This window comes from Artemia franciscana, chromosome 4, assembly GCF_032884065.1.
Source record: "Artemia franciscana chromosome 4, ASM3288406v1, whole genome shotgun sequence".
NCBI lineage: Eukaryota > Metazoa > Arthropoda > Branchiopoda > Anostraca > Artemiidae > Artemia > Artemia franciscana.
The window spans coordinates 62,540,473-62,565,522 of record NC_088866.1 but is presented as its reverse complement, the minus strand read 5'-3'; the positions used below and the strand labels follow the sequence as shown (position 1 = coordinate 62,565,522).

General features: G+C 34.0%; 1 protein-coding gene across 1 annotated transcript in view; it reads right to left on the bottom strand.

Annotated features, from left to right (window-relative positions):
- The window catches only part of LOC136025813 (protein MON2 homolog), a 169,113-nt gene that overhangs the window by 131,267 nt on the left and 12,796 nt on the right, over window positions 1-25,050 (bottom strand). The window contains exons 4-6 of the mRNA XM_065701804.1: window positions 20,605-20,827; window positions 14,495-14,673; window positions 11,375-11,695 (exon numbers count right to left, since the gene is read on the bottom strand). Of these exons, the coding sequence (XP_065557876.1) occupies window positions 11,375-11,695; window positions 14,495-14,673; window positions 20,605-20,827 (723 nt within the window). The remainder of the gene's footprint in view (window positions 1-11,374; window positions 11,696-14,494; window positions 14,674-20,604; window positions 20,828-25,050) is intronic.

The following is a 25,050-nucleotide window of genomic DNA, read 5'->3' as shown; positions in this document are numbered from 1 at the left end:
CTAATAAAAAAAATAAAAAAGCTAAAAAACTAAAAAAACTAAAAAAAGTAAAAAAAGGTAAAAAACTAAAAAAACTAAAAACTAAAAAAAAACTAAAAAAAGGAAAAAACTGAAAAATAAGCTAAAATAAAGGTAAAAACCAATAAAAAACTAAAAAAAACTGAAAAAACTAAAAAAAGGCAAAAACTACAAAAAAAACTAAAAACTAATAAAAAAAGTAAAAAAGCTAAAAAACTAAAAAAACTAAAAAAACTAAAAAAAGGTAAAAAACTAAAAAAAATAAAAAATAAAAAAAAACTAAAAAAACGGAAAAAATAAAAAAAACTAAAAAAAAGGAAAAAACTGAAAAATAAGCTAAAATAAAGGTAAAAACCAATAAAAAACTAAAAAGAAAAAAAGGAAAAAACTAAAAAAAATTTTCATCTAAAAAACTAAAAAAAACTAAAAAAGGTAAAAACTAAAAGAACTAAAAAAGAAAAAAATAAATGACGACACTCAAAGAGAAAGCGACCAGGACAAAAGGAATGTTCGATTAGCAATCAACAAAGCACCGGGACACAGGGAGTATAAATGACGACCAGGACATAAGTAAAAAAAAAACTAACAAAACTAAAAAGAAGGTAAAAACTACAAAAAAACTAAAAAGAAAAAAAACTAAAAACTAATAAAAAAAACTAAAAAACGAATGTATATACAGTCCGGGACACCGGGATACAAATGACGACCGGGACACAGGGAATATAAATGACGACCGGGACACAAGGACACAACTACAACGGGGACACCGGGGGAAACAGGGGGATATAAATGACGACCGGGACACCGGGGCAGGGAATGGTCGATTAGCAATCACCATCAACAAAGCTCAAGGGCAATCATTAGAATCATGAGGTATAGATCTGAATACAGATTGTTTTCCCATGGACCATTATATGTTGCATGTTCAAGAGTCGGTAAACCTGACAATCTATTTATATGCAAAGACAATGGGACAGCAAAGAATGTTGTATATTCGCAAGTTTTACGTAGTTAAAAACATATATATATATATATATATATATATATATATATCTATATTCACAGGTGGGACATAGGGACACAACTACAATGGCGCGTAACTACTATGGCGCGTAACGACTTACGCGCGCGGGGGGGCTTGGGGGGGCGCGAAGCGCCCCCACCAACTAGGTGTTGGTGGCCCCCACCAACAGCTCGTATATATATATAAATAAGTTGTCTGTGTGTGTGTCTGTCGAGTGAGGTCATGTTTGTGTGCCGACTGACGTCATGTTTTCGACTGACAAAATTACAGACCGGGACATCGGGACACAAATGACGACCGGGACACCGGCACATAGGGAATATAAATGACGACCGGGACACTCAAAGAGAAAGCGAACGGGACAGAAGGAATGTTCGATTAGCAATCACCATCAACAAAGCACCAGGACACAAATGACGACCGGGACACAGGGAGTATAAATGACGACCAAGACATAAATAAAAAAAAATAAAAAAAAGGTAAAAACTAAAAAAAAAAAACTAAAAACTAATAAAAAAACTAAAAAAGCTAAGAAACTTAAACGCCCGGGACACTCAAAGAGAAATCACAGACTGGGACACCGGGACACAAATGACGACCGGCACACAGGGAATATAAATGACGACCGGGACACAGGGACACAACTACAACGGGGACGCCAGGAGGCACAGGGGGATATATAAATGACGACGGCGACACAGCGAATGTTCGATTAGCAATCTCCATCAACAAAGCTCAAGGGGAATCATTAGAATCATGAGGTATAGATCTGAATACGGATTGTTTTTCCCATGGACAATTATATGTTGCATATTCAAGAGTCGGTAAACCTGACAATATATTTATATGGACAGACAATGGGACAGCGAAGAATGTTGTATATTCGCAAGTTTTACGTAGTTAAAAACATATATATATATATATATATATATATATATATATATATATATATATCTATATATATAAAAATAAGTTGTCTGTCTGTGGATGTGTGGATGGATGTGTGGATGGATGTGTCAGGTGACGTCACCTGAAAAAACTGGATTAGGTGACGTCAAAACTGAAAAAACTAAAAAAAGGCAAAAACTACAAAAAAAACTAAAAACTAATAAAAAAAATAAAAAAGCTAAAAAACTAAAAAAACTATAAAGGTAAAAACCAATAAAAAACTAAAAAAAAAACTGAAAAAACTAAAAAAAGGCAAAAACTACAAAAAAAAAACTAAAAACTAATAAAAAAAGTAAAAAAGCTAAAAAACTAAAAAAACTAAAAAAACTAAAAAAAGGTAAAAAACTAAAAAAAATAAAAAAAAAATAAAAAAAAGGAAAAAACTGAAAAATAAGCTAAAATAAAGGTAAAAACCAATAAAAAACTAAAAAAAAAAAGGAAAAAACTAATAAATGACGACACTCAAAGAGAAAGCGACCAGGACAAAAAACTAAAAAAAAAGGCAAAAACTACAAAAAAACTAAAAACTAATAAAAAAAATAAAAAAGCTAAAAAACTAAAAAAACTAAAAAAAGGTAAAAAACTAAAAAAACTAAAAACTAAAAAAAAACTAAAAAAGGTAAAAACTAAAAGAACTAAAAAAGAAAAAAATAAATGACGACACTCAAAGAGAAAGCGACCAGGACAAAAGGAATGTTCGATTAGCAATCAACAAAGCACCGGGACACAGGGAGTATAAATGACGACCAGGACACAAGTAAAAAAAAAAATTAACAAAACTAAAAAGAAGGTAAAAACTACAAAAAAACTAAAAAGAAAAAAAAACTAAAAACTAATAAAAAAACTAAAAAATCTAAAAATCTAAATAAACTAAAAAAGAAAAAAAAAGGAAAAAAATAAAGGAGAAAAACAAAACTAAAAAACGAATGTATATACAGACCGGTACACCGGGATACAAATGACGACCGGGACACAGGGAATATAAATAACGACCGGGACACAGGGACACAACTACAACGGGGACACCGGGGGAAACAGGGGGATATAAATGACGACCGGGACAAAAAAACTAAAAAGAAATAAAAACTAAAAACTAATAAAAAAAACTAAAAAATCTAAAAATCTAAATAAGCTAAAAAAGAAAAAAAAAGGAAAAAAATAAAGGAGAAAAACAAAACTAAAAAACGAATGTATATACAGACCGGGACACCGGGATACAAATGATGACCGGGACCCGGGACACAGGGAATATAAATGACGACCGGGACACAGGGACACAACTACAACGGGGACACCGGGGGAAACAGGGGGATAACCTGACAATCTATTTATATGCAAAGACAATGGGACAGCAAAGAATGTTGTATATTCGCAAGTTTTACGTAGTTAAAACCATATATATATATATATATCTATATTCACAGGTGGGACATAGGGACACAACTACAATGGCGCGTAACTATTATGGCGCGTAACGACTTACGCGCGCGGGGGGGCTTGGGGGGGGCGCGAAGCGCCCCCACCAACTAGGTGTTGGGGTGGCGCGAAGCGCCACCCCAACAGCTAGTATATATATATAAATAAGTTGTCTGTCTGTTACACTAAGTCTGTTAAGCCACATTATATCTTCTATATACATAAAAATAAGTTGTATGTATTTTTGTATTGAGGGTTTGCATAAACTGTCTGAAAAATGAAGAAGAAAAAGAAAACTGAAACTAAAAATGTAAAAACTGGGAACTGCATAAATATTTCAATATATTTTGACAATAGATTAAAGTAATTCGAAAACCTTAAAACAGATACTTAAATTTTGAGGTTTATTATAAACCAGATTATATCTTCTATCTATCTATATATGTAAAAATAAGTTGTCTGTGTGTTATGTCTGTTACACTTTGTCTGTTACGCCAGATTATATCTTCTATATATATAAAAATAAGTTGTATGTATTTTTGTGTTGAGGGTTTGCATATGACGTCTGAAAAATAAAGAAGAAAAAGAAAACAAACTAAAATGTAAAAACTGGGAAGTGCATAAATATTTCGAAATATTTTGACAATAGATTAAAGTAATTCGAAAACCTTAAAACAGATACTTAAATTTTGAGGTTTATTATAAATTGTTGAGCTTTAGCAAGCTTGGCACGTGAAGAGGAATTTTTAGTATAAATCTTAAAATGACAGAAGAAACAGCCAAAATTCCCAGTAAAAACTGGGGATTGTATAAATATTTCGAAATATTTTGACAATAGATTAAATTATATTGAAAACCTTAAAACAGATACTTAAAATTTTTGAGGTTTATTATAAATTGTTGAGCTTTAGCAAGCTTGGCACGTGGAGAGGAATTTTTAGTTTAGATCTTAAAATGACAGAAGAAACAGCCGAGGAAGCTGCTCAAATAGTTAATTCAAAGAGAAATTTTAGTATAAATCCTACAATGGCAGAAGAAACAGCCGAGGAATCTGCTCAAAGGGTTAATACCAAAAGGCTTGCGGCTAAAGAACGCAAAACTGCGCAGTTAGATGAAAATCCATCTGGACAGCGAGAGTCAAAACGTATCGTAACTGAAAATGATAGCGATGATGATTGGGTTTGGGATTTTGACTTGGATAAGGTCATCGATGCCTACCAGATTTTAGTTAAAAAAACAAAGGTTCGGCGATATGTATTTCATAGTGATGCTGAAAAATAAAGAAGAAAAAGAAAACTGAAAAAAGAAAAAAGGTAAAAAACTAAAAAAAAACTAAAAAGAAAAAACTAAAAAAAAAAAAAAAGAAAAAACCTAAAAAAAAATGTAAAAAAATAAAAAAAAATAAAAAAAAGATAAAAAACTAAAAAGAAAGAAAAACTAAAAGAAGCTAAAAAACTAAAAAAAAAGAAAAAACTAAAAAAAACTCGGAATTGCACAAATATTTCAATATATTTTGACAATAGATTAATGTAATTCGAAAACCTTAAAACAGATACCCAAATTTGGAGGTTTATTATAAATTGTTGGAGCTTTAGCATGCTTGGCACGCAAAGATTTCTCAAGTGTCAATGTTAGAATGAACATTGAAAAATTGAAGAAAACAAATCAATAAAAAGAAGAAACTAAAAAAAGAAAAACTAAAAAAAAAACTAAGAAAAGAAAAAACTAAAAGAGAAAAAAAAACTAAAAAAGAAACGACCGGGACACTCAAAGAGAAATTACAGACCGGGACATCGGGACACAAATGACGACCAGGACACCGGGACAGAGGGAATATAAATGACGACCGGGATACTCAAAGAGAAATTACAGACTGGGATACCGGGACACAAATGACGACCGGGACACAGGAAAACAACTACAACGGGGACGCCGGGGGACACAGGGGGATATATAAATGACGACAGGGACACAGGTCATGTATCATGTTTGTGTGTCGGGGAAACAGGTCGAGTGACGTCATGTTTGTGTGTCGACTAACGTCATGTTTGTCGACTGACAAAATTACAGACCGGGACATCGGGACACAAATGACGACCGGGACACCGGGACATAGGGAATATAAATGACGACCGGGACACTCAAAGAGAAATTACAGACTGGGAAACCGGGACACAAATGACGACCGGGACACAGGGAAACAACTACAACGGAGACGCAGGGGGGCACAGGGGGATATATAAAGGACGACGGGGACACAGGTAATGTTCGAGTTAAAAAAATATATATATATATCTATCTATATTCACAGGTGGGACACAGGGACACAACTACAATGGCGCGTAACGACTTACGCGCCCGGGGGGCTTGGGGGGCACGAAGCGCCCCTACCAACTAGGTGTTGGGGTGGGGCGAAGCGCCACCCCAACAGCTAGTATATATATAATATTTTAATTTTTTTCAGAGCAGCTCTAGCCTACAGAGTTACCCTTGTTTATTCTGGTGACAGACCTGGCTGTAAATTCCTAACCCTGACTGTACAAGATACCATTGTCCATGGATAGCGATTACATCCGCTGCTATAACGGTTCTAATAAAACATTCCTAAATAAATCCTCTTATAAAACATTCCTAAATCAAGCCTCATATATTAGTTCATCGGTTCAAACCTGACCGCCAGTCGCAAGGATGGATTATGCGTATAAAATGTGCACAATTTTGAAATCAACCAAATAATACAAAAACTTTTGCGTTATTCCTTGGGCCGATAACAAATTATTTTAGGTGATTTTTGTGTTTTACACTTTGTATTGTATTTTCAAGCTTGTTCTGAAGTTTGAAATGATGTGATAAGTCTGTTTTTTTTTCGTTTGTAGATTCCACTTTTAAATCTTTTTAAAAGTGGTAGATTCCACTTTTTGTCCTGATTTGTTAGGTTTTTTTTAAACGTACTTTCAAGTTTTTTTTTTACAATGGGTCATGGTTCGTCACAGAGTTTTACTATAGCGTCATTTAACGTTGTAACCTACAGTTATGACGTTATTAATCCCCTTGCATACAAAGATGCAGTTTTGAAAAAAAAAGGATTACATTTTTAACCATGTGTTTTGTTCATTACAAAAACACGTAAATTTAGCGATTTCCTTTAAATTGAGCCGTTAAACAACTGTCTATGATGTTCCATTGTCTTGCTAGCAGTGAAAGAAAAAAGAAATGAAAAAAGGACACATCAGTCCTACCCATACACAAAAGTGATTTTCCTTGTTGTCCAAGCCAGAGAACTGTAAGTTTCCTGGATAATAAGAAGATCAAGAATAATGTAATAAGAATAACAAATAAGAATATTAAAACAAGGTATGAAATGTCAGCAAAAAAGAGGCACATTGCCGAAAATTATACAAACACTGAACTTACTCTAGCCTTGATACCAACCCAAAAGACAAAATACAATTCGCTCTCATCCACACTTTAAAAACAAGAGCTAAGAGCTCATATGGCACTTGTGACGAGGTCGGAAGAGCCGAGAGCTCATATGGTACGAGGTCGGAAGAGCCAAGAGCTCATTTGGACGAGGTCGGAAGAGCCAAGAGCCAAGAGCTCATTTGGCACTTGTGAGAAGGTCAGAACCTAAAGTTAAACTTTATAGCACAAGATCCTTCTAAATATCAAATTTCATTAAGATCTGGTCACCCTTTCGTAAGTTACAAATACCTCAATTTTCAAAATTACCTCCCCCCTCCCAATTCCACCAAAGAGAGCAGATCCGGTCCAGTTATGTCAGTCACGTATCTTAGACAGGTTTCTATTCTTCCCATCCAGTTTCATCCTGATCTCACCGCTTTAAGTATTTTCTAAGATTTCCGGTCCCCCCAACTGTCCCCCCCCAATTACGTTTGATCCGGTTGAGATTTAAAATAAGATATCAGAGTTACGAGGTCCTTCTAAATATGAAGTTTCATGAAGATCCGATCACTCCTTCGTAAGTTAAAAATACGTTATTTTTCTTATTTTTCAGAATTACCCCCCCCCCCCGCAATTGAGCGGATCCGTTCCAATTATGTAAATTACGTATGCAAGACTTTTGCTTATTTTTCCAACCAAGTTTCATCCCAATCCTTCCAATCTAAGGGTTTCCCATCATTTTAGGTCTCCCCACACCAAACTTCCCCCAATGTCACCAGATCCGGTCAGGATTTAAAATAAGAGCTTTGAGCCACGATATCCTTCTAAAAATCAAATTTCATGGAGATCCAATCACCCATTCGTAAGTTAAAAATACCTCATTTTTTCTAATTTTTCAGAATTAACCCCCCCCCCAACTACCCAAAAGAGAGCGGATCCGTTCCGTTTATGTCAATCATCTATCTAGGACTTGTGTTTATTTTTCCCACCATGTTTTATCCCGATCCCTCCACTCTAAGTGTTTTCCAAGTTTTAGGTTTCCCCCTCCCAAATCCCCGCCCCCATCACCAGATCCGGTCGGGATTTAAAATAAGAGCTCTAAGACACGATATCCTTCTAAACATCAAATTTCATTGAGATCCGATCACCCGTTCGTAAGTTGAAAATACCTCATTTTTCTAATTTTTAAGACTTACTCCCCCCCTCCCAACTACCCCAAAGAGAGCAAATAAGTTCCGATTATGTCAATCATGTATCTGGGACTTGCGCTTATTTTTCCCATCAAGTTTCATCCCGATCCCTCTACTCTAAGTGTTTTCCAAGATTTTAGGTTTCCCCCCTCCAACTCCCCCCAATGTCATCAGACCCAGTCGGGATTTAAAATAAGAGCTCTGAGACACAATATCATTCCAAACATCAAATTTCATTAAGATCCAATCACCCGCTCATAAGTTAAAAATACTTCATTTTTTCTATTTTTCCGAATTAACCGGCCCCTTCTCCCCCCCAGATGGTCAAATCGGGAAAACGACTATTTCTAATTTAATCTGGTCCGGTCCCTGATACGCTTGCCAAATTTCATCGTCCTAGCTTACCTGGAAGTGCCTAAAGTAGCAAAACCGGGACTTTAGGTTTTCCCCCTCCAACTACCCCCAATGTCATCAGATCCGGTCGGGATTAAAAATAAGAGCTCTAAGACACAATATCATTCCAAACATCAAATTTCATTAAGATCCAAATACCCGCTGATAAGTTAAAAATACTTCATTTTTTCTATTTTTTGCGAATTAACCGGGCCCCCACTCCCCCCCAGATGGTCAAATCGGAAAAACGACTATTTCTAATTTAATCTGGTCCGGTCCCTGATACGCTTGCCAAATTTCATCGTCCTAGCTTACCTGGAAGTGCCTAAAGTAGCAAAACCGGGACCGACAGACAGACCGACAGACAGACCGACAGACAGACCGACAGACAGACCGACAGACCGACAGAATTGGCGACTGCTATATGTCACTTGGTTAATACCAAGTGCCATAAAAAACCAACAACATTGGGTCTATCACCACTTCGCTATTTCGCTGTTCGCTCCAACAAAAGAGGGAAGTAATAAAATTCAATGAATTCAAAAGAGATCACTACAAATCATCTATGGAATTTTCCCGCTGCCTTAATTTTTTTTTATCTAAAAGCATTTGAACTTAACCTGCTTTTTTTCCGTCCTGAGAAACTGTGCATTAAGTTTAGAACGACCCTCCTCCTCCATACCATCTACAAGAACTTCCTCCCATCTCCCTTCATCCCCCTTAGATCCCGGTTCTCCAGGGAAGCGGTTGTGAAAGTTTCAAAAGTGAAACCAGCTTAATTCAGGTCACAACGTTATTCACGAAGCTTTGTTTGTGCTTTTAATACTTCGAAGCTTGTGCATTTTGATAACTTTTGTGCTCATTGGTAAAACCGTACTTTAATTATTATGGTATTTTTATTTTCTTCTAAAAGATACGATGTTTCAGTCATGACTATGAAAGTGTATCTTGTTTCCAACAAATGGTTTGACCTGACTACTCTAGATAATATTATGATTCTCTCAAATTGATATCGCCCAGGCCTCCTGGATCAAAGCCCTACAGATAGCCACTGTTTCACTGAAAGGTTAATAAAGGCTTTAAATATTTTAAGACGATACCCAGCATACATGGAAGGCCTCTCCTGGTTCATGTATAGGACAAAAACACGAGAAGACTTTACTATCATGTTTACTTAGGACAGACTATTTATAAGTTATATGAAATCAAGTGAGGAAATATTTTGACAGAAACTTCTCTTATCAGATTATAAAGAAATGATTTTTTTTTAATTAATTGAAAAAACTTTTTCCAAAAACTCCATTAAACCAAAAATAAGCGAAAATAGAAATAAAAAATCTACCAAGTGTAAAACTACCACAAATCAGCATCAATAAATAGATGAAACACAAAACGGACAGAAATTAAAATGAGTAACCGAGTCAAACTCACAACGAGCAGATATTAACATGATTAGGGCTCACTGCCCCTATGCCTTCTCAAGGCCAGAACATAATCTGTACTTTACTTAAAAAAATACAAATCAATGTGCATTGTCAGTTTAATATAAATATACTCATATTTGTTCGTTAAAATCTTAATAATTTTTTATTTATGAATGTTATAAAAGCGAAAACATTAAATTTTTTTCTTCAGTAAAGTACAAATTATGTTCTGGCCTTGAAAAGGCATAGGAGTTATGATCTGAAGTTTAATGGGTGTCTGAAATTTATACAACAACTCATTTCATGAAAACCTTATATGCCCCCAGGACATAACTTACAGCCCTTGCCCCAGGGCTCTGGGGGGTTGTGTCAACCCTGGAGGCATTGTTATATGTTCTTTGGAGTAATTCGCTTTAAATGAATATCTCTTAATTTCCATCAGATACGTTTCATGAAAAGGGGTAGTTATTGGTTGGGGATAGTTGACCTCCATCACTTTTGACCCTTAACAGAGAACTAAAACTTCCAATTTTCAACCAAATAAGACTCCTCTAAAGTTTATACAATCATCCCTTCCATAAAAACCTTAAATGTCCCCAGTGCATAACTTACAACCCTTGTCCCCAGGCTCTGGGGGTTTGTTTCAACCCAAAAGCCTTGCTATATGATTTTTCGAATATTTTGAATAAAATGGCTATCTCAAAATTTCAATTGGATGTATTTCGGGAAAATACGACGTGTGTGTGTGCGCAAGGGGGGAGGGGAGAGCTGCCTTCCGGTCAATGTCACTATTATAAAGGACACTAGAACTTCTGATTACCAATTCAATGAGCTACCTTCGCGATCTATACAACCACTCTTTCCATAACCATCTAATATGCCCCTAGGGAATAACTAACAACCTATGCCCTGAGGGCGATGATGGGGTGGTCATCTTCAAAACATAATTTCCGAACCTTTCAACTACGCTGAAAAAATGGCTATAACAAAATGGTTATCTCAAAATACTTTAAAATTTTGATTGGATGGGTTAGGGGAAATGATCGGAGTGGGAGGGGCTGGTTGCCCTACAATCATTTTCGACTATTAAAAGGACACTAGCACTTTCAATTTTCAATCGAATGAGCCCTTTTTGAAGTTTCTTCCACAATTCCTTCTAAATTAGACCAATGCCTTGGTCTAAAACAAAACAAAAAAATATAAATAAATAAATAATACGTTGTACAAAGATCGTCCTTTACTTAGGCAGCGCCATTGCGCTGCCTAAGATCAATGAGCTTGCAACAAATCAAACGAGGGGAGGTGCTCCGCGTAAAGATCAATGTCGGGCAATATATGAGAGTAAGCAAACAAATTATAAGAGTAAACAAATTACTTAATAAGGGCATGTTGAACCTCCCCCAAAATAAAATGTTGACTTTGCCTCAAACAAAAAACACTGCCTTACAGTCTACAACTAGTAGTCAATACAGACTAATAACAACACAAAGTAAATTCCTTGTCATAAAACTTATCTGTTGGTTTCTCCAAAAGCATTATATTGGAATATAAAAACTTACCAACGGTAACACATTTAATATCTTGAAGAATTTTAGATACTCCAGGGTGACTCTTCTTTAAAAGTGGAGCTAATGAAATAGCCGGTATTGCACTAATAAGCTGCTCAGTTTCAATTTCCTCCCCACTCTCCATCTTTATTCGAGCTTTCTTGCCTTGCAGTTCTATTGACGTAATTTTTGTGTCGTACTTGATTTCAGCTCCATTGTTACACAGGTGGTCAACCATTGAGTCAGTAAGTGTTTCAAGGCCACCTTGTAGGCTCCAAACGCTCCACCCTTCATGTTCAGCTTTACGAGCAAGCTCGGGCTTGGACTTCTTTTCTAAAAGAATAAGACTGCTGCATAAATTTCACATTTACAAAGAATTACTTTATTCTGAGAATTTGTCAGGTTTTCTATTGACGAATAAAACTTTTTTTGTAGGTATTCATGCGCAATTGCTACCTTAAAGTCCATTATCGTATAAAGCACTGACAACCTTATAAAACAAAAGACCATTAGAAATTTCGCTTCCTTTTTGATTAATTTAGATATACTGTAAATTTATACCACCAATCCTAAAGATCTGGATTCTTTACATGACTCCAATTATAAGAAGCTGCAACATACCCACTTATCCTATTTATGTATTTCTATTATGAACAAGCATATTTCATAGCCTGGGCCCTTTCTCCTGAGACTTTCGCCACCCCCTTAGAGGTATATCGTTCTGAGTGAAATGGCTAACACAGAATTTGCTCTATACAGAGTGGACAGGGGAAAAAAAAATTATATATAAAGGAGATGAATCGCTCTTTACTAAGTCTGTCATTCCGCGCTGACTCTAAAAGATAAAACGATCATATGTAACAGCATTCCAAATTAGTTTCACAAAAAATGTTCATTCCTTGTGATATCATGTTCGTTATTATATGTCTCACACGCAGGCAAATGTCAACTTTCATTCCCTTTCTGTAGAAAGAATGGCATGCTTGTCTATTTTATTTATTTTTTGTCTCCTGGTTATGAAAATTATAAAAATAAAACAACTTGCAGAATTTTTGTTCACGCACCAACAATATCAAGAGAAAAAAATCGACCTTTAGCTGCAATGTGAGCTGAGATTTTCCCCAAGATATTTAATTTTTTAGTTCTTAGCATAGGAACATAGGCAAACTACTTACAGCAAATTTTGCTATTGGAAAGTATATTAAGAATAAATATACTTAAGAATCAATATAAATATTATTCGTATCTATACAAACCTTAGGCCTTTTAGTAAATCCATCTTGGTATATTATTGAATAGTCAGTGGCCAATTGTGTGACAGGAACCGCACAGATATTCCTCGTATTTAAACAAAACGCAAGATATGTGTTTTGATGTTCGCTTTGTCAAAACCTCTGATTGTCTTTTCTTTTTTTTTTTTTTGATTGCTCGGCATGGGTCAACAAACTACGAGGGGGTACCCAAAAGAAACCAAACTGATGTTGTAGAGGACAGAGTATCTGTAGTACCAGGTTTTCATAGGTAAGAGCGTACAGAGCCACTTTTCATCAATCAATGCTCCGACTGCTGTCGCTGTAGAAGGTAGCATTCTGTTTGTATAAAAATTAGCGTCATTATTTATTTGCGTTCTCGTCGTTTTTTTGTGATAGCTAATTTCCGAGAACAGCGCGACAGTGAGGTTTGGCTTCCAGCTCGGGATAACAGCCACAGAAACCCTGGGAATACTAAGAATAGCTCACAAGGATGATGTGATGGAGGAAACTGAAGTATTTAGAGTATGTTTTCCGCTTTAAACGTATGAAATACCAACTGACGGTCAAACTAGCTCTGGACCCGCTTCGATGGCCCGAACTAATGAAAATGTAAAAAAACGTATATTTGCAGATAGGCTACTACTGGCAACTACCGTGTCTTACCGCCGTACGGATAACAAAATCAACATTTTTTACATGGACATTTTCAGTAAAGAGTAATTTTGAGAAGCACTTTGCCTTTTCTTCAGTAAGTTAGTCACAAAGAGATAGTAGCAATCTTATACATTCTACTGTAACCTACCATTTCAAAGGAAAGTGAGGTAGTAACGTTAAAATGCCTTGTTGCAATGAGGTAATAAAGTTCTTAGCGTTAATTCTATAGAAGACAATTAGATGTCTTGAAACATTTATCAATTCCCAAAATGCACCCTAAAGGTCTTTTCCTATCTTTATTAATACTATTTAATGTAAGAGGCGCTCAAGTCAGCTGATCTAAATGTTAGCATTACAATATAAGACGGTACTTATCGTTTCTTCATCTATTGTTGACAATAGCAATATTGCACTGCTTAGTACATAAGACATATGGGATCTTTTAGTGTTTTGTTTTCTTATACGTCTTTTAAGCGTTACAGAATGAATCGAAGTCACTCCTGAATAGAAGCCATATCTAACTTGGATTCAAAACTACTAATAATAAAAGTCTTTCCTAGCGACGCTAACGATTTAAAAGACGGTCCTTTTTTGCCAAGAAAGCAATATTTTTCCTGAATATTACAGTGTTTTGCAGTTCTGACATTCTTGGTTTGCAACAACATATCCAAGAGTGTACAAATGGGAAAACAGGAGTATCAGCGCCGCCAGGAAGGGACAAACTGTCACTGACAAAACAGATTTAAAATTGATATTCTACTTCACTTCCTTAAAATACAAATAGCAAATCAATATTTTTGTTGAAAAGTGCTTTTTCTCCTTTTAAAGTTAGTAGATGAAACAACTGACCTTAAACTTTAATCAAAAACCCATATATAGAGAAAATGTAAACAAACCCTAAATTTTCATAAAAGGTCTCAAATTTCTCATTCAACCCCTATTAAGAACTCACTTAACTCTAAAAAGAATTTCTTTAACTATATACTAGTATAATATTACAGAAAACTTCTTTTACACCCTGATTCCCTAAATACTGGGAGACCTAAACTCAAATTGGAGACCCATGTCTCACTTAGCAACGATTAATAATAAATAATAAATATTTTTTACTTCAAAGATCATTTAACCCGCCGAAACAACCGAGCTTAGTACTATACATCATCTATCCTAACTACAAAAGGATAGTAATGGTTAAGCAGCAGAAAAAAAAAATTCGCAAACAAACCTTCGCTTTTCTTTTTCATAAAAAGTTTCTTTGCCGTTGATAGCATGATTGATCTACTCTTCATTTCTGTCTCTTTCAGGTCTTTGAGCAAGAAGTTGACAGAAATTTCCCGACAGTCACCAGCGCATATACCACGTACTAGCGGGTCAATCAAATATTCAGCCACATCGGGTCCGAACCTGTAATATTTAATCTTTTTCAAAACTAAATAAACTAGTAATAGCACTAAATGAGAAACCCCATCCTAATTAAAGATGTTAGCCTAGTAAGAGCTTCTACTGTTAAAGCCCTGTCAGAGTTTGCTTTAAAACCAGAAATCCCTAACAATTCTATCAAAGACATAAAGATTCTTAATAATTTAAGAAGGGGTGAATCTATTATTATTACAAAAGCAGACAAGGGTAACACTTTAGTGGTAATGGACACCAAGGACTACGATTCAAAATTAAATGCTTTACTGAAAGATGAAAAAACGTACAAACAACTTTCTTTTGACCCGACGGACTCATACACAAAGAAGTTTAAGAACGAGTTAAAGAGTTTGAAGGAAGAAGGGAAGATTACTCCTCAACTTTTCTACAAATTCTTACCAAGAGGTTCTTTGGGCCCTAAATTATATGGACTTCCAAAGATACATAAGCCAAATCTGCCATTACGACCAATTGTTGTGAGTAACAAGTCACCAACAAGTGCTCTGAGTAAGTGGCTAGTGTCATTGTGTAAACCACTCATGTCTACACAAATTTCTTACATTAAAAATTCGTCAGAACTTGTAAAAAAACTAAAAGAAGTTGAGATTACTTCAAATTCTATAATTTCAAGTTTCGACATAGTGTCAATGTATACGAGTATTGATGTAAAAGCCGCAGAAATTCTTCTTGAGAGAAAGATACTAAGAAATTTGGTCTTAATTGGTGGTGAAACAGTTTTGGAGGTCGGTGTAATAATGAGTTTAGTTAGGTTGTGCAATATGTTCTCTTATTTTTTTAATTCAGAGGGGTTTTTTCGAACAAGTAAATGGTTTACCTATGGGGGCCCCTTTAAGTCCTTTATTAGCAAATTGTTTTGTAGAAAATATTGAAACAATAGCGTTAGATTCATATTTCTTAAAACATAAATTTTGGGGGAGATATATGGATGACATAATTTCAGTATGGAATTATGGGGTGGAGGAATTAAAAAGTTTTTTAGAACATCTTAATTTTTGGGGAGGGGATTTAAAATTTACAATAGAATTAGAAGAGGATAATAAACTTCCTTTTCTGGATGTCCTTCTTTTAAAAAATGAAAATAGTCTGGATTTTAAGATTTACAGAAAACCTACTAACAATAACAGATTTTTGTCATTTTTCTCCAGTCATGCCCGCCAAGTAAAAATTGGTTTAATCATATCTTTAACTGACCGCATTTTTAGAATTTGTTCTCCAAAATTCATTGAGGAGGAATTATTATTGCTAAAAGACATTTTAATAAGTAACCATTATCCGGGTTGGTTAATTAACCAGACTTTTTCGAAAAGAAGGAACAAATTTCTAGAATGTTCTGACGATATTCTGGAAACAACAGAAAAGAAAGATATATTTTGTTCTCTACCATATGTTCCAGGTTTGAGTGAAAAACTTAAAAGAATTTTACAAAATAATGGTTTAAAGGTAGCTTTAAGAGGTAGTAATACTTTGGCTAGTTTTTTAAATTCTGGAAATGATCGGACTTCCATAGAGCAACAAAGTGGGGTTTATAAAATTCCATGTACTTGTGGAAGCTCTTATGTGGGACGTACTAACCAGAATTTAAGAACGAGATTGCTAAAACATCATAATTCCATTTCATCGTCTTTAAAGAAAAATACCAAACCTGGAGATTTCACGTCGACCCTCTCGGAGCATATCTTTAATTTTCCAAATCATTTTATTTTGTTTGAAAATGTTTCTTTGATTTCTAGGGACCAAGGTTTAAAGCAAACTTTCAGGGAAACAATCGAAATTAAAAAAAATTCTATTCAAGAATAATTCCATAAACAGAGATACAGGTGAATTTGGATTGAACTCAATTTATGATAATTTACTGAGGTCAAATAAAGTAAATATCACTTCACCTAAGAGCTATGACCTCTGTCCACGTAATACGTCAGTTAAATCTAATGAACCGGAACCGAAAAGGTCAATGAGATTTACCTCGGCTGTTGCATTGAAAAAAATAAGAGCAATAAACTATATGTAATTAATTTATTAGGTATAAATTTTGTTTATTTTTATTCATGTCTTTTAGTTTTACTGCTGATGATGAACACTGTATATGTGTTCGAAATATCCAGTTAAATAATTTTATATTTCACTGTCAATAAAAAGGTATCATCCCTATTTTGAACTGTTTTACTTTCGTCATGGAAAGGCAGTGTGGTCTTCAAAGTTATCGACTAAAAAAATATTGCCAGGTTAAGGCTTAACTGACATATAATAAAAAAAATTCTTGGTAATCAAATTCCTCAAACGAAAAAGGTATGACTTACTTTATTGAAGCGTTTCGAAATTCATCAGCTCAAATCTTCTAACACATTGAACAAAGAAATCCTAATATACAAAAAGATCCTGAAGCAAAAGGACTTACTGAACTATTGCATGAACAAGTTTTATATTGATATATGCTACCGAAAAAAAATGTAGGAATGAATAAACGAATTCCGTTTCTTTCAATGACCAATATGACCATTTAGAAGAAAAGAACAACATAATATTTTTAAATTTGGTAGGCCTATATTTACGAAATCATAGAACTTAAACGAAAGGAAAATTAGAGCCAGTTTCCTTGATTGATACTAGCTTTGATGAGCTTTAAATGTATTTAAAGTAAGACTAATAAAGTACACCTGTCTATTTTTTTTGTTGCAGTTCAGTTTTCTTCTAGTCAAGCTCCTCATTGCATAATGAGTCCCTAAAAGCCTTTAAGTAGTGACTTATCTTTCTACATAAACTTTTTTTTGTAAATTCAAGTGGAGTCTAGAATCTCTACAAAAATCTGTAAAATAAGGTACACTGGAATCTCTTCTATTCTAATATCTTCCAACCAGATCCATTTCAGACAAAGAAGATTTCTGGTAATTCACAATTGGGTATAGGCGAACTAATTGATATTTAATAACTAGCAATTTTGCAGTTTATAATGAACAAACAATTGGTACCATAGCCATAGTGGATATATATGAAAAAAATATCATGCTTAATATCATAACTTTAATGTTAATAGCTATTTAAAAATAAGTTAAATGATCGGGAACTCAACTGTTTTGAAAAAAAAAAAATGACCGAGAAAAGCACTAAACGGAAGCAACCCCACTAAATAGCTCGAATATCATCCAATAACAAAAAAACAACAACAAAAGCAGAGGAAAAAACAACTTAAAAAACATTAATTGAAAATCCTAGGAGAGAAATAACCACCTTGCATTAAACGCCAAATACTGACTGAGGATTAAAAAAAAAAATTAGCACAAATTAAGATTTAAGCTACGGCAGTTTTTATGTAAACCTCCTGCGATGAAAAAAACTTTGCGACGTAATATCAAAGAAACTGAAATTCATCACTCTTTCTGGGAAACCTTCATATGGAGTAAAAATGTTGTTTTAAGCAGCTGTCCGCCTAACACTGTTCTTGTGTCGTTTTAAATATGATACTCTAACATTCAGGGATGATTGGGATGTATCTTGAAAAAAAAAATTGAAATTTTCAGAATAAACCCATTTCTAATGGGCAATTGACTTAGAAACAAGATGAAAAATTCAAAAACATCCTGTCCCTGTTGTATTCATAATAACAAAAAGAACCAGGATTGCGAGATTTTGATTTATAGGGAACCAGAAAATATAACTCATTATTTTTAATTTTCTTTACTCCTCTTTCTCTCTCTGTAAAAAGTGATGTTATCATTTGATTATTAGACCAAATTTTATGAGCGTGTTCAAAAGGAAAAATAAAAAGGGAATGAAGATATTTAAAAGAAATCTTGGACATAATTACTGAAAAACAATTGGAGGGTAGGAAAAGGTGTGTCTTCATCAGTGATTCATCTTTGTAGTAACCCTCTTGAGGACGAAAAGAAAATGATCGTCGTCCTACCATTCATTCCCAAATCATGTGACAAACTAGGCATAATTTTCCGAATGAAAATTAAATACCACCTTCAAAAATAAAATAGACAAATCTCCGCTTTAACCCTCCATACATTTGAAAATCCGAATAATAAAATTCAAAGAGGACAACTATCTCGAAAGAGACTACAAGAGTAATAGCATCGAGCAAAAAAGAATCATTTAAATGTCTAATTAAAAAGTAGGGTTTATTCATGGAAATCTAGGAGAAGGAAAAATACATTTTTCAAAATCTAGCAGGGCACGTTTGTTGTTTTTGCACAATAAAAATACCAAAAAAAGGTCATTTCCAATGAAAATATCCAATAAACAAGAGCCAAGAGCTCATATGGCACTTGTGACGAGGTATGAAGAGCTAAGAGCCAAGAGATCATATGGTATGAGCTCTAACAAAATTCTATGAATCAATAGATTGATTTAAAAAGGAAAATAAGAGGCTTAATGCCGGCCAGGATTTAAAATAAGAGGTTTGAGTCACGATGTCCTTCTAAATATCAAATATCATTAAGATCCGATCACCCACTCGTAAGTTATAAATACCTAATTTTTTTTAATTTTTCCTCTCCCTTTTGCCCCCCAAATGGTCAAATCTGGGAAAACGACTTTATCAAGTCAAATTGTGCAGATCCCTGACACGCCTACCAATTTTCATCGTCCTAGCACGTCCAGAAGCACCAAAATCGCCAAATCACTGAACCCCTCCCCCCAACTCCTCCAAAGAAAGCGAATCCAGTACGATTCTGTCAATCACGTATCAGGGACATTTGTTTATTCTATCCACCAAGCTTCATCCCGATTCCTCCACTCCAAGTGTTCTTCCAAGATTTCCCCCTCCAACTCCTCCAATGTCAAAAGATCTGGTCGAGATTTGAAATAAGAGCTCTGAGACATGAATTCCTCCTAAAAATCAAATTTCATTAAGATCCGAACATCTATTATACAGTACAAAGTAATGCCGGGGTTGTGAGACAGACTGACCAACAGACCGACAGAATTTGCGATTGCTATATGTCACTTGGTTAATACCAATTGCCATAAAAAGACGTTTTCCAAAGGGGAGCACGTCTGTCATTTGTTTCAATAAGAGTATTAAAAAAGGAGTTTTTCAGCGAAAATAGTACTACTAATACTACTAACAACTCATTACAGCACCAATCCACCTGAGGCCAGCACAGCTACACACGCTCCTCCTCCATCCCAATCTATTCAAAGCTTCCATCTTAACACTCTCTCAGGAAGTTTCCATTCTCCTTAAATCTTTCCTTACAACATTCTGCCAGCCCAAAACGAGGGTGTGCCGTTTTTCGTTTAGCCTTAGACGGTTAACCAAAAAGGACAATCTTTGGCAATCTGTCACCCTTTATCCACCGAACGTGCTCTAGTCATCTCAGCCTTTCTCTCATTATAGTCCTAAAAAGAACGATTGAGTCACACTTATCGTGCAGCCTAATGCTTGAGATACGGTTAGTCAATCGGGTACCCAAAACAATCCATAAGCAATTTAACATCTAACAAATCTCATCCACTTTTACTTATTCTTAGCCTAAGTGACTTAGTCTTCTTAACATTAATTTTCAAATCTATTCTTGCACAATAAACTAACAAAATCAATAACAGTTCATTCATTTTCAAATCACTTTCATCTAGGATGCTTAAATCATCAGCATAATCTTAGTCGAGGGAAGTTTTACTTCCCCATTTGATTCTCCTAGTTTGCAGCAGGGAAACGTGTTCCATAATAATATAGTTTAATACACTGCTATAGTTCATATAGAAGTGGAGAGACTCACTACTATATATAACAACTTATAAAGATGCATAGCAAAAATATGGGCGCAACTTAGCACCAAGAGTCTCTTGGTTCCTTAGCAAATTTTTACAGAGAGGCCCTTTTTATGGATCAGAACAGAATCTTGAGAAGAATAAAACCTCCCCTGCTATCAGAACTGTTATAAAATACCTCACCTTCTTTTAACAAAAGAATGCATAGATTCATCACCCATTGGTCCTCTTTTGGCAAAAATATCTCTGAGTCCAGCATAATATAATGGCTTTCGGAAAGGCTGCATCTTCTTAAAAACCGAAGAAATACTACTAGGTAAGCGATGAAGTTCTCCGTTTGCATAAATAAGGCGATTCTTGGCAGAGGGGTGCCATTTTGAGACAGACATAACCTTATCTTGAAGTCCTGCAATAGAATGTTAACTAATTACTTTTGCAGTAAATGGTAAGCCGAATATTCATTAAATAGGGTTCGACGCCGTTTCTGTTTTGTTTCTACAAGTTCATTTATTTTTAAGAGAAAAATAAAAATATATATATATATATATATATATATATATATATATATATATATATATATATATATATATATATATATATATATATATATATATATATATATATACAGAAGACGGGCAGCGATTTTTTCACTCTATTTCTGTTTTTGTTCCGTTTTTTATCGTTCTTGCAATTTCTTTTTTTCAAACCCACTTTTCTTCATTTTCTCTGTTTTGATTACAAATAACTTCATAGCACAGACTAGCGAGTTTTCTTGTATTTACGTTACTTGCCATATCACGAATACCGCTATCTTTAACTGTTCTGAAGGAAAGATTTTGCTACTTCAAAAGATTACTCTAACATTAAAGCGGTCTTACAATTAAATCAACTAAAGCAGTCTAGTTGGGTTTTGACGTTTTGAATAGTCTTGGTAAGTAGATAACTCTTCAGAGAAACGGAGTACACTGAATGCAGTAAGAATGATAATAGCAGCTTAGAATTAAATGATCAAGACCTCGACAGCAATAGCAAGAACTCAGTACCTAGACAAAGAGCCGTCTCTAGCGAAGTATTGAAGCTGGGAGCAGCACTGGTAAAAATATGAATGCCGGTTAGAATCCTGAAAGTACATTCAAAATCCCATGATCTTTTTGAACCCTCTTTTCGATCTACAAGACATAGAATCCCAACCCATTCATCACAAAGGATATGAATGTTCGATGGGACAGCAAACTTACCATGATAGAAACACATTGTAACCAAAAAGGGCCAACGCGCGACTTTTCACGATACTAAAACCAGGGGGTTCGAGCTTTACAGCTATGAGTACATTTTGGAAGCTGTCATTGAGGTTTTTCACTCGTTTGGACAAACAACTATGACAGCTAAAGCGTACAATGATGTTTCGGCAAACGAAGCATTGCTGATGGTCAAGAGAATACAGTGTTTTGTTGTTTTTTTTTCTACTCGGGATACTAGTACTATGGCCGAGTAAATCAATGGCCTAAAGGAACAATTAGCTGTTTAGCTCAGAAAATATTCTTCAGCCAATCTTAAGTTTGACACGAAGCACTCCACAGGAGGGCTGTTTGGATACTGCTATTTATAAAAAAAAGAGCCGTCTAGGCAGAGAGTCAGTTCGTCCATCCACTCCTCATTTTCACTTCTCCAGCAATTAGTTTCAGAGAAAGGTATAACTTGCTGAAATCCAAGAACTCCAGATCTTTCCCTATTGAAGTTGCTCCTACTAAAGCAGGGACTAGCCAAAACAGAACACCGAACCAAATTGAATCACAATGAAGCAAGTACAGGTAAATAAAAACAGTAACCACAAAGTGAAAAAAGATTCAGTAAAATTAAAATTTGCGTAAAGAACGAACATCATCCCACATTAACCAAAATTTTAAACCGTATTTAAAAATGTGTTCAGTGAGGAAAAATTGCCATTTGTAAGCGACTCCGAAATGGAAATATTATTCCGACAGGTTTAACAGTAAAAATGTTATTTCTAAGAAATTACGAAAATTCTGGAAGACCCCAGACCAAGAAGATAGTTTGTTTGTTAAGTTTCTCGACACGACTGGGCCACAGAAAAACCCTTCGTGGCAAAATGTGTACAATGAAAGCAGTTTAAGCATTGCCTACGTAGCAGCAGATATTATCGGACATAGCCTATGAGCAGAGCCAGATAAAAGATGATTCAAGCGATTGGACCCAATCAGGTCCCAAATTTGAAAGGACTCCATGTTATAATCAAAATGATTTAAAAAATTGGAAATTTGAAGAAAATTGCTTTTGACAAAAATAGAAAAATTATGAATTATTCAAATAATTAAAAACATATTTTTTGAACTTCGCATTGCTGGATGAGATTTATTAATGTCTTTATTATTTGATATTTGATTGATGTGAAATTTATACAGCTATATATATGCATATATAAATATATATATAAATATATATATATATATATATATATATATATATATATATATATATATATATATATACATATATATATATATATATATATATATATATATATATATATATATATATATATATACATATATATATATATATATATATATATATATATATATATATATATATATATATATACATATATATATACATATATACATATATATATATATATATATATATATATATATATATATATATATATATATATATATATATACATATATATATATATATATTATATACTAGCTGTTGGGGTGGCGCTTCGCGCCACCCCAACACCTAGTTGGTGGGGGCGCTTCGCGCCCCCCCCAAGCCCCCCCGCGCGCGTAAGTCGTTACGCGCCATAATAGTTACGCGCCATTGTAGTTGTGTCCCTATGTCCCACCTGTGAATATAGATATATATATATATATATGGTTTTAACTACGTAAAACTTGCGAATATACAACATTCTTTGCTGTCCCATTGTCTTTGCATATAAATAGATTGTCAGGTTATCCCCCTGTTTCCCCCGGTGTCCCCGTTGTAGTTGTGTCCCTGTGTCCCGGTCGTCATTTATATTCCCTGTGTCCCGGGTCCCGGTCATCATTTGTATCCCGGTGTCCCGGTCTGTATATACATTCGTTTTTTAGTTTTGTTTTTCTCCTTTATTTTTTTCCTTTTTTTTTCTTTTTTAGCTTATTTAGATTTTTAGATTTTTTAGTTTTTTTTATTAGTTTTTAGTTTTTATTTCTTTTTAGTTTTTTTGTCCCGGTCGTCATTTATATCCCCCTGTTTCCCCCGGTGTCCCCGTTGTAGTTGTGTCCCTGTGTCCCGGTCGTTATTTATATTCCCTGTGTCCCGGTCGTCATTTGTATCCCGGTGTACCGGTCTGTATATACATTCGTTTTTTAGTTTTGTTTTTCTCCTTTATTTTTTTCCTTTTTTTTTCTTTTTTAGTTTATTTAGATTTTTAGATTTTTTAGTTTTTTTATTAGTTTTTAGTTTTTTTTTCTTTTTAGTTTTTTTGTAGTTTTTACCTTCTTTTTAGTTTTGTTAATTTTTTTTTTTACTTGTGTCCTGGTCGTCATTTATACTCCCTGTGTCCCGGTGCTTTGTTGATTGCTAATCGAACATTCCTTTTGTCCTGGTCGCTTTCTCTTTGAGTGTCGTCATTTATTTTTTTCTTTTTTAGTTCTTTTAGTTTTTACCTTTTTTAGTTTTTTTTTAGTTTTTAGTTTTTTTAGTTTTTTACCTTTTTTTAGTTTTTTTAGTTTTTTAGCTTTTTTATTTTTTTTATTAGTTTTTAGTTTTTTTGTAGTTTTTGCCTTTTTTTTTAGTTTTTTGTCCTGGTCGCTTTCTCTTTGAGTGTCGTCATTTATTAGTTTTTTCCTTTTTTTTTTTAGTTTTTTATTGGTTTTTACCTTTATTTTAGCTTATTTTTCAGTTTTTTCCTTTTTTTTAGTTTTTTTTTATTTTTTATTTTTTTTAGTTTTTTACCTTTTTTTAGTTTTTTTAGTTTTTTTAGTTTTTTAGCTTTTTTACTTTTTTTATTAGTTTTTAGTTTTTTTTTGTAGTTTTTGCCTTTTTTTAGTTTTTTCAGTTTTTTTTTTAGTTTTTTATTGGTTTTTACCTTTATAGTTTTTTTAGTTTTTTAGCTTTTTTATTTTTTTTATTAGTTTTTAGTTTTTTTTGTAGTTTTTGCCTTTTTTTAGTTTTTTCAGTTTTGACGTCACCTAATCCAGTTTTTTCAGGTGACGTCACCTGACACATCCATCCACACATCCATCCACACATCCACAGACAGACAACTTATTTTTATATATATAGAAGATATAAATATATATATATAAACATATATATATATATCTATATATATAAAAATAAGTTGTCTGTGGATGGATGGATGGATGGATGTGTGGATGGATGTGTCAGGTGACGTCACCTGAAAAAACTGGATTAGGTGACGTCAAAACTGAAAAAACTAAAAAAAGGCAAAAACTACAAAAAAAACTAAAAACTAATAAAAAAAATAAAAAAGCTAAAAAACTAAAAAAACTATAAAGGTAAAAACCAATAAAAAACTAAAAAAAAAACTGAAAAAACTAAAAAAAGGCAAAAACTACAAAAAAAAACTAAAAACTAATAAAAAAAGTAAAAAAG